We start from the raw sequence: 12546 nt of genomic DNA, 5'->3' as shown, positions 1-12546 counted from the left end.
TCGTCAATAATCGTTTTGTCTCTTTTTTACTAGTACAAAATTTCATTTGGTAAAAGAGATTAATATATATTTGTTATTTCTAGTTATGGCAACATTTTGTGATGACGTCACAACAGCTGTAGGTACGTGCCATTTTTCGCCATTTTATGCGCTGTGTTTTGTGGTACTTCTGCTGTCAAGTAGCTGTTTATGAGATCGTATTTTGTGTTTTGCGGATAAATTACAAGGATTTGATTTGCTAAATCGAAGTTGAAGTTGAAAAAAGTGTTATTCAACATGTCCGTGTATTGTATTGTACAGTGTGGAGCCAGAAAGGACAGAAATCAACCGTATTTGTCACATCATAGGTTAGTACCCCGTATTCATTGAATAATACAAACAATCCTATAGATTTTGATGTTACAACGCAACTGAGCCATGAATTTGCATTAAACCTTTATATATTTTGAGTAATTGTCATACTACAAACCGTATTTTTCTTTGTTTTCCAATATCTTTATTCGTCATAGTCAAATTAGTGTTGCGCCAATAATACTGGCTAAGAATACTAGTTATTACTTTTACGTTAACAGGTTTCCAAGAAATAAAAGCTTGAGAAGACGATGGTTAGAGAGAGGCTGTTGGTGTTTGGATTTATATTTAAATTTCAGCCTAGCTTGCATCATCTCACTACTGGCTAGATAGATAACATATTTGTATCATGTTATCACAACATGTTTATACTATCTATCATTCAACTACATATTATTATGTACTTAATATACTTAGTCTGTAACTATTATATGTCGAAACAATTATTATATAAATAAATGAATGTTATCTTTCATTTCAGGCCATCTTTCAATCCAAAATTGTCGACTGGATTTACTGAAAAAGGTGATATTGGAAAACTAATCCACAGCTGCAACGTCGTCTGTGCTGCCATTGCCCGTACGTCTGTCTCATAAGTCAGTACATGAAAAGTCTGTTCAAGAAGACGCGATGAAAAAATTAAAAGATAGCCAATTTGAAGAATATTATGGAAGATCTGCAGAATAAAAATCAAATAATAAAGGGCAAAGTGTATTGATGGAAGAATTGGCAGGACCGCAAGACTTTTTGAAAAGGCAGGTAAACAAATTTCAAGGTTTACCTTTGCCAAAGAAGTATTCCCAAGAAATAAGAAAGTTTGCTTTAACTTTACATTTTCTTTCTCCGAAAGCGTATAATAATTATATATGCAATGTGACAGGGTGTCACAAAGACAATTTCTAAACAAATTGACACTGTTTAGATTTGTATTTATTGTAAATATAATGTAGTTACATAATAAATAATGTGTGAAATGAATACTTGCTAATAAACAGATTTACGTTATAATTTATGTTTCATTATACACTCCAGGTGGATTCGAATTGTGCGCAATAAAGAATGTAATCAATGTTATAGAGTTGTTAAGGAAACTACTTAGATAAATCTTGACTAAACCCTTTACAAATACAAATATACTTTATTGCACACAACATACCAAAAAGAACAAGTTTTACACAAAACATACACGAAAAATACAGTACACCACCTAATTACCCTTTACCTTCCCTTTCTGTTCTCTTATGAATACTTATTATTATAATGCTATACCTATTATTGGTCAGCAAAAATTTAGTATCGATCGCCATCGACTCGCAAAGAAGAAGATGCTATACCTAGTAGGTACGAGTATGGTAATCCTAGTATTGAAACAGCTTGCAGCCCTAGTAAAGGCCGCCATTTTATGCGACGAAGTGGCACGTTTTTTTTGTAGGTATTTCCAGTCCATACTCTTATATGTCTATGTGGTGTACACAGGTGTACACTATAATATATCGGTTTATCGGCTATGTATCGGTTCGTTAAAGTACGTACAACACTATCGAGATTAGACAAAAAAAATGCGGGAAAAATAAAAAAATAGAGCAACACGGACTTCCGCGGCGGGAAATTGAAATGTAATTGAGACGTGACGAAGCAGAATGTTTTTTTTTACAGTGAGTTTGCCGGTAAACAGAAACTACATAATACATTTCCATTGCGAATACACAGAGTTCGCTCTGATCTAAGCGAGTCGCTCATACGCTACCCCCGCGAGGTGACTAGTTATTTCGCAATTTTTACATGGTCGACGTTTCTTTTATCATACTTAAATTTGAAGATTATGGTTTTGTGTTTAATTTGGTAAAAAAAACGACAAGGGTTCAATAAGTCAATTTTAATGTAAGAGATTCTTATAACAGCTATATCAATATGCTTATAATAAAAGTCCGTATTCAAAATACAGTAAAGGCACTTTATGATTACATTTACTTAATAAAAGCGTGTTAAAAAAGGAACATAATTGGAATGGCCTCTTAGACAAATGAGAAAGATTACGTCAAAAACAGCATTGTATTAGATTGTTGCCATACCAGGCAGCGGGAATTTGCTACTGTAGGTTTCGACTTCTTCTTTCAGTTTAGCAACTTTGGTTTTGAATTCAGAATTCTCTTCGATAACTCGGTTGAAGTCCACGATTTTCGGGCCTGACACTTTTGTGACCTCTTGTGCGAGCTTGAGCGCCTTGTCAATATAGTTCACGACTTCGTCAATGTCGGTTTCTTTCATTCCTCTCGTCGTCAGGGCAGGAGTACCTATTGAAGAAAGATGAGCATTACAAAATTGACATTAAAAAATGGAAATCAACATACTTTTAAAATGAGAAAAATATAAAAAGATTTTATATTATTTATATAGCCTGACCAAAAATATAAAAACCATTTCACACTCTTAGGACCCCCAATCGGGTATTTAATTCTTTCCGGCCAGGTTTTTAAGAACTGTTCCTAGAATTATAAAATAACTTACCAAGCCTAATTCCGCTAGGGTTAAGCGCACTCTTGTCTCCCGGCACGGTGTTCTTGTTGCAAGCGATGCTGACCAACTCGAGAATGCGTTCAGCCCTCGCACCTGTGAGTCCTGCGTTACGCATGTCTACCAACGCTAGATGCACGTCTGTACCACCGGTGGCGATGTCGTAGCCGCGAGACTTCAGGCCTTGGCATAATCGTTGAGCATTCTTGATCACCTGATTAAGTGAAAATGATTTGATTATTATTATTGCCAATAGAAATTTTATAAGCACACTATCTAGAGTCTAGATTCTAGACACTACCACTCACTACTAGCGTCCATTTTTGGTAGTGGATAACTGGACAGGAAGTAATTTTAGGCGGATGAGACGTTCGTTATGTAAAAAATTACGATTCAAAGTATAACTATGTTACCTACTGCATAAAAATATTTTTGAATTTGAATATAATTCCGAATGTGAAACAGATAACAAAATACACATGAAACAGCATCATACCTGTTTTTGGTATTCCACAAACTCAGGCGAAGTAGCTTGCTTCATGGCAGTGGCGATGGCAGCGATGGCATGGTTGTGAGGCCCGCCTTGCAGACCAGGGAACACCGCTTGGTTGATGCGGCCCTCGAAGTCGAACATCACTTTGTCACCGTTGGCCTTCACTGAGCGCACTCCCTTGCGGAAGAAGATGACGCCAGCGCGCGGACCGCGGAGAGTTTTGTGCGTGGTTGTCGTCACTATGTCACAATATTCGAATGGGCTCGGGATGACACCTAAAAATAATGATAATTATTGTTTTATTATATTTTTTATGTCGCTATAAAGTGCGGGCAGGCTAGACAGAGCCTACAAGTTAACATAAAATATTGATAGCTATTCTATGTTACTCTCTCATTAAATAAATATTTATTAAAATACATGAACAGAATATAATAATATAATAAAAGCAAATAGAAAAACTCATCCAAAGCATCACACCGAGGCAAAGTGCCCAAAAGATTGGCAGCATTTCCCCTTTGAACTACTAAACAAACCCTTTGACAAAAATAGCTGCCAGCCCACGGGTTGTTCGTCGCCTCGACGAAACGCTTCGAGAGGTCTTTTTCATTTGTAATTTTATTAAAGGTTTTTTTTTTTATATAAGATTACGATTATTCTCCCAATTAGAACAGACAGAGGTACATCCATCACAAGATGAACTGAATACATTCGCTTCACCAAGCTTTCTGTTAGACCAATGTGATAGGTGGTGACCTGTATCGCCGTTAATATTTTCTTTGTTTATTAAAATAACATACCAGCAGCAACGAGTCCAGAAATGTGCGCCATATCGGCCATCAGGTATGCTCCGTTTTCATCAGCAATCTGCCTGAAGCGCTTGTAGTCCAAGCAGCGAGAGTAACAGCTGATACCCGCGATGATCAGACGCGGTTTGAATAGACGCGCCGTCTCTGCTAGCTTGTCATAGTCTATAAGGCCAGTTTTTGGGTCCACCTGTAAATAATTGGTACAAGGGTTATAAGTACAGAAGGAGCGAAACGTTTTCGTTTAGTTCAACGTCAAACAGGAATAAACCTGGTATAAAAATAAAGAACTAAATTAGACCCTATGTTCAGTTCTGAAGTTCAATATGTCATGGTGTATAAGTAAAAAAAACGAAAATATGGCTTTGATTGAAATATTTATAATCAAATAATCATTAAATAATTCAAATTGATATGCATCAAATGATGAGTATGATTTGATTATGATGAGATGACATCATTGACCAAATCAATTTTAAACCTAAATTATTTTTATCTCTGCGTAGGTCAAAGGTATTGCTAGGCGAGATTGCTATCGCCATAATAAGCCAATTGACCCCCCGCGGAAAAATTTGATAACGAAAATGTGACAAGTCTGTGACGTAAGGGTGATTAGCACATGCGTGTAAACTTGTATTTGCTAAAATTGTATTATGGTACTATTGTAAAAAAAGCAAATACCTATACCATTTACTACTATATCTATAACATTAAGTCAAATCGAAAACAAATAAAAAATAAAAATCTTTAAACATCCAATCTTTACGTTAGGAGGCAGTGTGAAAAACGGGATCATGCTAGGAAGATGTTGATGGTGATAAGGAAATGATAATCATGTTTTTAGATAATCATGGTTTCTCCAACTAAAGATCTTCTATAGTTAAAACACATAATGTCGCGTTCTTACATCCTTAAAATCAGGGATATGAGACTCCCGATATTTCAACACTGTCTTCATCTTACCTTATAGGGCATGCTTTCAAAGAAGATGGAGGTAGCTGAAATCTTCTTGGTGGGGGTGAAGAAACCGTGGGTGAGATGTCCACCGTCGGGCAGGTCCAGACCCATGATCCTGCCATGGGGCTCCACCACGCCCGTGTACACGGCGAAGTTTGCTGGTGAACCTGTAACACCATACAATTATGAATACGTAGATAAACTCACGCGTATAATCCCTAATGGGCAGAGGGCAGAGACTAGTAATCAAAGACAACTTGCAGCTTGTTGTTACATAGTCCTAAGTAGGATGTGATGAACCCTACGGTGACAAGGGAACACATCACATAGATAGTAGTCGCGCCACTAGTCAACAATCCATGCTAATATTATAAATGGGAAAGTGTATGTGTGTGTCTGTCTGTTTGTTTGTACGCCTTTCACGGAAAAACGGAGCGACAAATTGACGTGATTTTTTAAGTGGAGATAGTTGAAGGGATGGAGAGTGACATAGGCTACGTTTTGTCTTTTACTAACCCCCCCAATTCCCTAAAATGGAGGGTGGAAGTTTATATGGAGCATTCCGCAATTTTCTAGGTAGAAAACTAAAAATTAGTATGCCGACTATTTGTGACTAACAATTCATTATTCATTGTTTTCGGAAATCTGCTCCCAACTCCTTCAACAAGGGGGTGCAATTTTATATGGGACTTTTCGCAGTTTTCGGAAAGGTCGGAAGCTAAAAAATCGGTGCATTAGGAAAGGAGAACCGTGTTACTCCGAATTTAACGCTAGTGAAGCCGCGGGAAAAAGCTATATATAAATCTGCAGTCACTATTTGTTCCATAAATATGATGAACCGTAGTGACAGGTTATCAACCAGCCGGGTCGGCTCGACTATCTACTGTCGCGCGGCGCGGAATTAATCCGAGGGCTTTTACTAATAGGAGCAAAGAATGCTATCCACGTGGATATATTAAATAGAAGCGGGAACGATGTCGTCGTACAAGTAGATACCAATTCCGCTAACAACTGTCACTTGCCGATAGTGGATAGTATATCCAAGTGCGTGCACGGCGCCAAACTGCATATATCTTAAACCATTCCGCGTCGCGCCGGGACGCGGCAGTAGATAGTTGTGCCGACTCCACAGAGATTGTAATTTTTATAAACTGTTGTTTGTTGAGGTGGTGAGATTTACTTATTATTATAAATATGGTTTCAAGTAGTTTTTTTAAGAATAGTATTGAGGTATAAATCTTTACTAACAAGCAAACAATTACATAAAACAATAAATATCAGAATCTGATGTAATAGTCTGTGAGACTATTATCTACAGACTATTATCTCCCATGTAATAATGACTTGACCTAACATAATGCTTTATGATGTTTACATAATTATGTATGGGTAATGCTTAACAGTAGTTAAGTAGATGAAATGTGGTCTAGTTTCGAACATACCTAGTTGGTTTTTGATATGAAAAATTACTTTTTCATAATTAATCAAGTTAGGCGTTAGGCTCACGATCTGGAGGTCCGGGTTCGATTCCCGATGGGGACATTGTCGAAATCACTTTGTGAGGCTGTCCTTTGTTTGGTAAGGACTTTTCAGGCTTGAATCACCTGATTGTCCGAAAAAGTAAGATGATTCCGTGCTTCGGAGGGCACGTTAAACTGTTGGTCCCGGCTATTAGCCGTAAAAACACATCCACCAACCCGCAGTGGAGCAGCATGGTGGAGTATGCTCCATACCCCCTCCGGTTGATTGAGGGGAGGCCTGTGCCCAGCAGTGGGACGTATATAGGCAGTTTATGTTGTTTATGTAATTAATCAAGTTTAATAATTAATACCACAGACATTATTGAAATGTATGCAAAGTATTTTTGTACAATTTTAGTATTAATAGTAATTAGTAGTATAAAAGTAATTAAAGTATGAAAAGAATTGGCAAGAAAGCAAGCTTTCATCACCACATTTTTTGTGCAGTGGAGCAGCTTAGTGGAGTATGCTCCATACCTCCTCTGGTTGATTGAGGGGGGGCCTGTGCCCAGCATTAGGACGGGTATAGGCTTTTTATTATGTTAGGTATAATCGAAACTAAGTATTTCTTAATGAAGATGATGTCAAACTAACCTGAGTAAGGCTGAACATTAACACCCCATTCTTCGGGCTTTAGCCTGTATGCTTGTAGAGACCGTTGCTGAGCCAGAATTTCTATTTCATCTATGAATTCATTGCCTCCATAGTACCTGTAGTAACATAAATTAATTAGTTTTTAAAAACCAGGGAGCTAAAAATGCCACTTGGAAAGATAAAAATAAATTCGTACAAGCAAATAGTTTTGAAAACATTCCATGGTTTTAATTATTACTGACAAGTGGGTATACAGAGTTATTTGAAAACATGTTAAAGTCAGAACAATGATAGGAAATGTGTTTCAAAACATAAAATGAAACAAATTACTACTTAAATAATAAGCCACTATTTGTATGCCTACTAACAGGCTGAATACAGAGATTGTAATAACTTTATGTAACACCTTTTGTATACCTGTATTCACAAATAAAGATTTTGATTTGATTTGATTTGAAATTGTGACCCTGTAGTAGGTTTGTCTTTAGATTGTTTATATCAAGTAATCATGATCTAGGGCTTACCTTTGGTGTGGCATGCCCTCGGAATACTTGTTGTGCAGGCAGGAGCTGAGACATTGTAGCACGGGAACAGAAGTGAAGTTCTCCGATGCAATCATCTCGAGCCCCGCTTCTTGCCTCTGCTTCTCCTTCTTGATGATGTCGAACAGCTCAGGGTCCGTATCCCAAAGGTTACCAGTTAAAAGTTTGCTAGACATTATTGCTGTTTTGTGCAAAGATCTTACTGAAAAATGCTGAAAATATTTTTTTCTTTTTTATAAGCAATATTACTAATATAATACTGTGAATAGGTGAACCTATTCGCGTTCGAATATAGACTGACTGTAATATCTTAACCAAACAGGCCTTGGGCTGACCCCAGTGAACCGATAACGCAATAACAAACAAAAGTTGATTGTTATTTGTTTCATCAGTTTCTAGTTTTAGAGATACGATTTAAGTTGACGTGGGGGCATTACTGTTTATTGAGATAAGTTTAACATTAATTGATACTGGTTATTTCAGACGTCTATCTACGTAAACAGTACTTACATAAGGATGAAATGCTACGCACTAACCACAACGAAAAACAGTCGTGGTCGGAAATAATCCGGTCTCCCCCTAACCTAACTTGTTAACGTGCTCACTCAATTGATAACAATAAACTAAATAACTTTATTCAAAACTTGTTGACTTAAAACTGTAGTATAGACTGAATTTAACTTACGTTAGAGTAGATTTCAGCGTGTATCTTCTTTGCGTGATCCGTCAATATTTTTGCTGATAATTTATTAAATCTTCGTCCAACGTCATAAAAACAAGACTGTAGTAATTTAGTACTCATTTTATTTTTTTACACAGTAAGAAACCTTTGAATGACAATGAAAAATATGTTTTTATTTGAGCAAATATCTAAAATTTTATCACCACTGATAACCCATTATGACCTTTATGGCCACGCACGCTGACGTTTGACGTTAAATTATTTTTTTTAATTATCTGTACTGTAAGCCACAAACACTGAGGCAGAACAGCCACTGTTCGACACGAAAGTAAAATACGAAGTGAAGATATAGTATAGTTTGCAACAAGCTCACGGGAAGCCAGTACAGTATCGTGTGATACTCTACTGGACATGTTTGATAACATCTATTCAATTCTGTTCAAAATTGTTTGAGTTTCTTATCAAACTGTTGCTAATTAAACTTCCTATTAGCCCAATAATTAACTTATTATAGTGTAAGTGACAATCATTAGATTATACAGGGTGGCCCAGAAGTTCAGGTTCAAAATGAAAAATTAGATAGAGGGGCTCATTAGCTACCAGAAACACCCCCATGTATGTTCAGCAATTATTTACGGTTTAGGAGATATGACCCATTTTGTACCTTTTTCTAGATTTTCTACCTTACTTCAGAAATAATCATTTTGTCGCTATCCCTTTCTTAATAATTATTTTATTTTACTTCACAACTATGCCTAAGGCTGTGTACCGCTCAATCAAATATAAATCAAAGTGAAATCAAAGATAAAAAAAAAGTTATCGGAAGTCAAAGTGAGAATTCGACCAAAATTGTTACAGTTGTTAAAACTTCGCCGAAGAATAATAAACACATGAGATTGTCATGGACCCTGAAAGTATTTCTAAAAACTGCTCCATTTAATAGGCTTTTAGAAACATCCAAAAAAAGTACCCTTAATAAGGGCATAAAACTAAGTAATTAGCCCTCAAAGATTGCAAGACAGACAGATTTGAAGGAAAATTTGACATTCTCATACAATGTAGCTGCTTCTTTCTAACGTTGTTAAAGGTGCTCGGTATGTCGGCAGAATAACTATTCAAAAATTAAATTTAATTGGTAAGTATTTCTAACTTTTTTATTTTATGAATCTACATTGTTTTCATGCTTAAGGTATTTGGTATAATAATAATGAAAGAAAATCAATGTAAAAAAGTAATTAAACGCTACGTTTGATTTAGTAATTGCAGTAATCTATTAATTACTAGATCCTTAACATCTTTGGCCCACAAATAGTCAAAGTGATTGAATTTTTTATGTGGAACTTTATAGAAGTCTATAACGTTTGGTAATTTACTTTTCAGAATGTTTACATCAATTACATTGGACAGCCAATCGGAGTCACTGTAAAATAAAGCCACAGGCGCGGTGATTTTCTCAACCGCGTATGTAGGTGGCTTCTTAGAACCGTATATTTCGATGTTTATCCTTTCACCGTAATCAAATTTCTTAAATTCCCCCGATTGTACACCTTGCCCGTAATGTACTAATTGCTTGGTCGCAGATCCTGCTGGTACGTGTCCAAATAAAACAGGCAGATTTGTAATGTTTAATTGGTCAAAATCAAATCCGCCAATAATAAACAATATGTTACTACATAGTATAGTAGCGAGAGTGGTTGTGCCACATAATACATCAGCAACCGCCTTCGTCACTTCGTTACTAGGGATAAATTCGTACACGCCGAATAGTTTCGCTATCCTGTAAAGTAAAGGATTTGCAGACGAAAAAAGTCTTAACATGGCACTTTCCACGTGTGACATCCAAGCGACAGGTGAGAGCGCGGCCATCAATGAGATTTTCTCATTGTATTCAGGTCTCTCGGAGCAGAGTACGAAGAATGAGGTGGTACCCTGCGAGTGGCCGACGTACTTGAGTGTGGGCTGACCAGTATGTCTCAGTATGTAGTCGATCATAGCGGCCAGGTCGTAACGCCCGATCTCATCCCAACTGAAGTCCCAGAAATGTTCAGCATCATTATCCGGAGACAGAGACCTGTGGTGACGCGAGTATTTGTTCCCGCGAGCGTTGCCCAGCCACACGTCGTAGCCTGCGGAAGCTAACACATAAGCGATTCCACTTTCTGACCCAGCTGTTACCCAGTCATCAGCGCTGCATAATAAGCCGTGCATCAAAAATACAGCGGGACCGTTCCCAGGTATTCTAAACATTTTGAGGATGTATCCATCTTGTGTTTGCACTCGATGTACTGTTATTGGGTATCCGTATTTCCTCACCAGTTCCACTATATTCAAATGTTTGTCAGGGTTGTCACTCGCGGTGTAGTATTCATTAGCAGTTTTTGACGTGTTTTGTTTTTCCTCAGTTGTTAGGGGTCTATACACCTCTACTGCTTTAAATACTTCAATTAAATTTTGCGACACGGGGTTTAGAATAAGGTCCTTTTTGGTCCTCCTGGTTATATTGACTAAAGCACTTGAAGCTCGCTGGATGTGTATATTATTCACAAGTAAGATTATAAATATACGTGTGGGACAGACCATCGTGGCATGGGTATTGCGTCAAACTGGTATTTTTCCTAGATAGAATTGTAGTCAAGGGTGAGACGAACTGAGACGGATATGTCATTCAATAGTTTTTTTATTCACTTTTTTGGCGGATCAGGACGTGAAAATCCGAATCAGCTAAATAAATAGAAACACAATGTCATTCTTCGTCAACACTTCATCTAGTAATGATGTAAGTAGGTACTTAAACATAAAAGTAAAGAAGTTGCTTTACAACGAAGTCTCTAATGCTCTTGTTGATTCAAGAGAAACACAACACAGCCTTTGTCCTTGTCGCTTCTTGATGTTCAGCTTCTTTCTTGTGGGGATGTTTAATTCTAGAAATCGTTTGGTAAAACGTTACAGACTTAATAATCGCGCCAGTCGGCTCTCCCCCATGGCGTAATATAATAACAAAACAATAAATACCTATACGTTGATAAAATCGAATACTGCGTAATGTAAATAATATTATGATGGTAATACAATTTTATAATTAAAATGTAATTGTATGATAGGCAGTGTTTTATTACATACGCATTAAGTGATATCATCATTTCAGAGAGTTATGTTATGGGCTGGAAGGTCAGACAGGCAGTCGCTTCTGTAAAAAACCGGACCTGTCAAATCGTCAGGTTAGGTAAGCGGATCCTGAGAAAAACGGGATAATGTTAGGGTAGGGGGATATATACAAAAGTATTTTGAGATAAATAGCCACTCATACTAACTCCTGTGATAAGGGGTCTCCTTGCATGATAGTCGGTATTTGAATTTTTCGCCGAAAGGACGTCTTTTTAATATACCTACTATAGCTTCGTGTGTCGTAAAAATATGCGGACGAGTGGAATGCAAAGTTGAAGTACGAACTATTTGCTCATACTTGCTCTTGCTCTTTCTTTGATTTTCGTAATTTGATTTCATACAAAACTCAATTTGAAATTTTCAAAAATTGGCTTCTATTCCTCTACTGAAAAGTATTTTATGCGAGGTCATTGATGTGGATGCCTTTCAACGGGCTGCCATTATCGTTTCGGATTTCCGCAATGGACAAATTAAAAATTTCCATGACTCCGTGCTTTTTGTTGATACAGGTTCAGGGACATCATTTTGAATTCACAATTTCAAAATTCTTTGTTTGTTACCTACGCATATTGAATTTAATTAAAATTAATTCCAAATGTGTACGTACCTACATAAACTCACGTTCGTAATCTATAATAGGGTGAGCAGAGCCACAAGTAAGTTAAGCAGTTGAACTTCCCAGCTTTCTAGGCGGGTCATTATGATTATGAGGGTTTGTGACCTTTCTGACATCACCGTATGGTTCATCATAATATCCATCTAGACATCGTATCAAAAGTTACTAACTGCAAGTTGTCTTCTGATTACTTGGCAAATTCACTTTGGTTGTAGGTTGGTACTATTGTACTACCTACGTATTATATGTTTTGGTGGGGTTGGAAGTGAATCTATAATCTATGAACCGCGGTAGCCCAGTTGGTAG

The 12546-nt window shown here is 37.0% G+C and overlaps 2 protein-coding genes and 1 long non-coding RNA gene across 4 annotated transcripts; 1 reads left to right on the top strand and 2 right to left on the bottom strand.

Moving 5' to 3' along the window:
* The first annotated feature begins 88 nt into the window (after nt 1–88).
* Nucleotides 89–1359, top strand: LOC126369048 (uncharacterized). Its single transcript, XR_007566655.1, has 2 exons — nt 89–347; nt 833–1359. It is a non-coding gene; the product is annotated as an uncharacterized LOC126369048 (long non-coding RNA).
* An 853-nt stretch (nt 1360–2212) lies between these two features.
* LOC126369044 (serine hydroxymethyltransferase) lies at nt 2213–8728 on the bottom strand. Of its 2 annotated transcripts, none has more exons than XM_050013329.1 (8): nt 8463–8728; nt 7760–7989; nt 7236–7351; nt 5128–5288; nt 4159–4354; nt 3362–3633; nt 2860–3079; nt 2213–2645 (listed from the first exon to the last, which is right to left on the bottom strand). In XM_050013329.1, the coding sequence occupies exons 1-8, from the start codon at nt 8577–8579 to the stop codon at nt 2407–2409; spliced, it is 1551 nt and encodes a 516-aa protein (XP_049869286.1). In that variant the 5' UTR covers nt 8580–8728; the 3' UTR covers nt 2213–2406. The 2 variants fall into 2 exon arrangements, with proteins under 2 accessions (XP_049869286.1, XP_049869287.1); XM_050013330.1 differs by lacking the exon at nt 8463–8728 and adding an exon at nt 8288–8444.
* A 973-nt stretch (nt 8729–9701) lies between these two features.
* LOC126369149 (lipase 3-like) lies at nt 9702–11039 on the bottom strand. Its single transcript, XM_050013442.1, has one exon. It carries the CDS (start codon nt 11037–11039, stop codon nt 9702–9704), a length of 1338 nt encoding a protein of 445 aa, XP_049869399.1.
* Between the last annotated feature and the right edge of the window lie 1507 nt (nt 11040–12546).

The sequence above is a fragment of the Pectinophora gossypiella genome, chromosome 8, assembly GCF_024362695.1.
Source record: "Pectinophora gossypiella chromosome 8, ilPecGoss1.1, whole genome shotgun sequence".
Lineage (NCBI taxonomy): Eukaryota > Metazoa > Arthropoda > Insecta > Lepidoptera > Gelechiidae > Pectinophora > Pectinophora gossypiella.
This window is presented reverse-complemented; position numbering and strand designations above follow the sequence as displayed.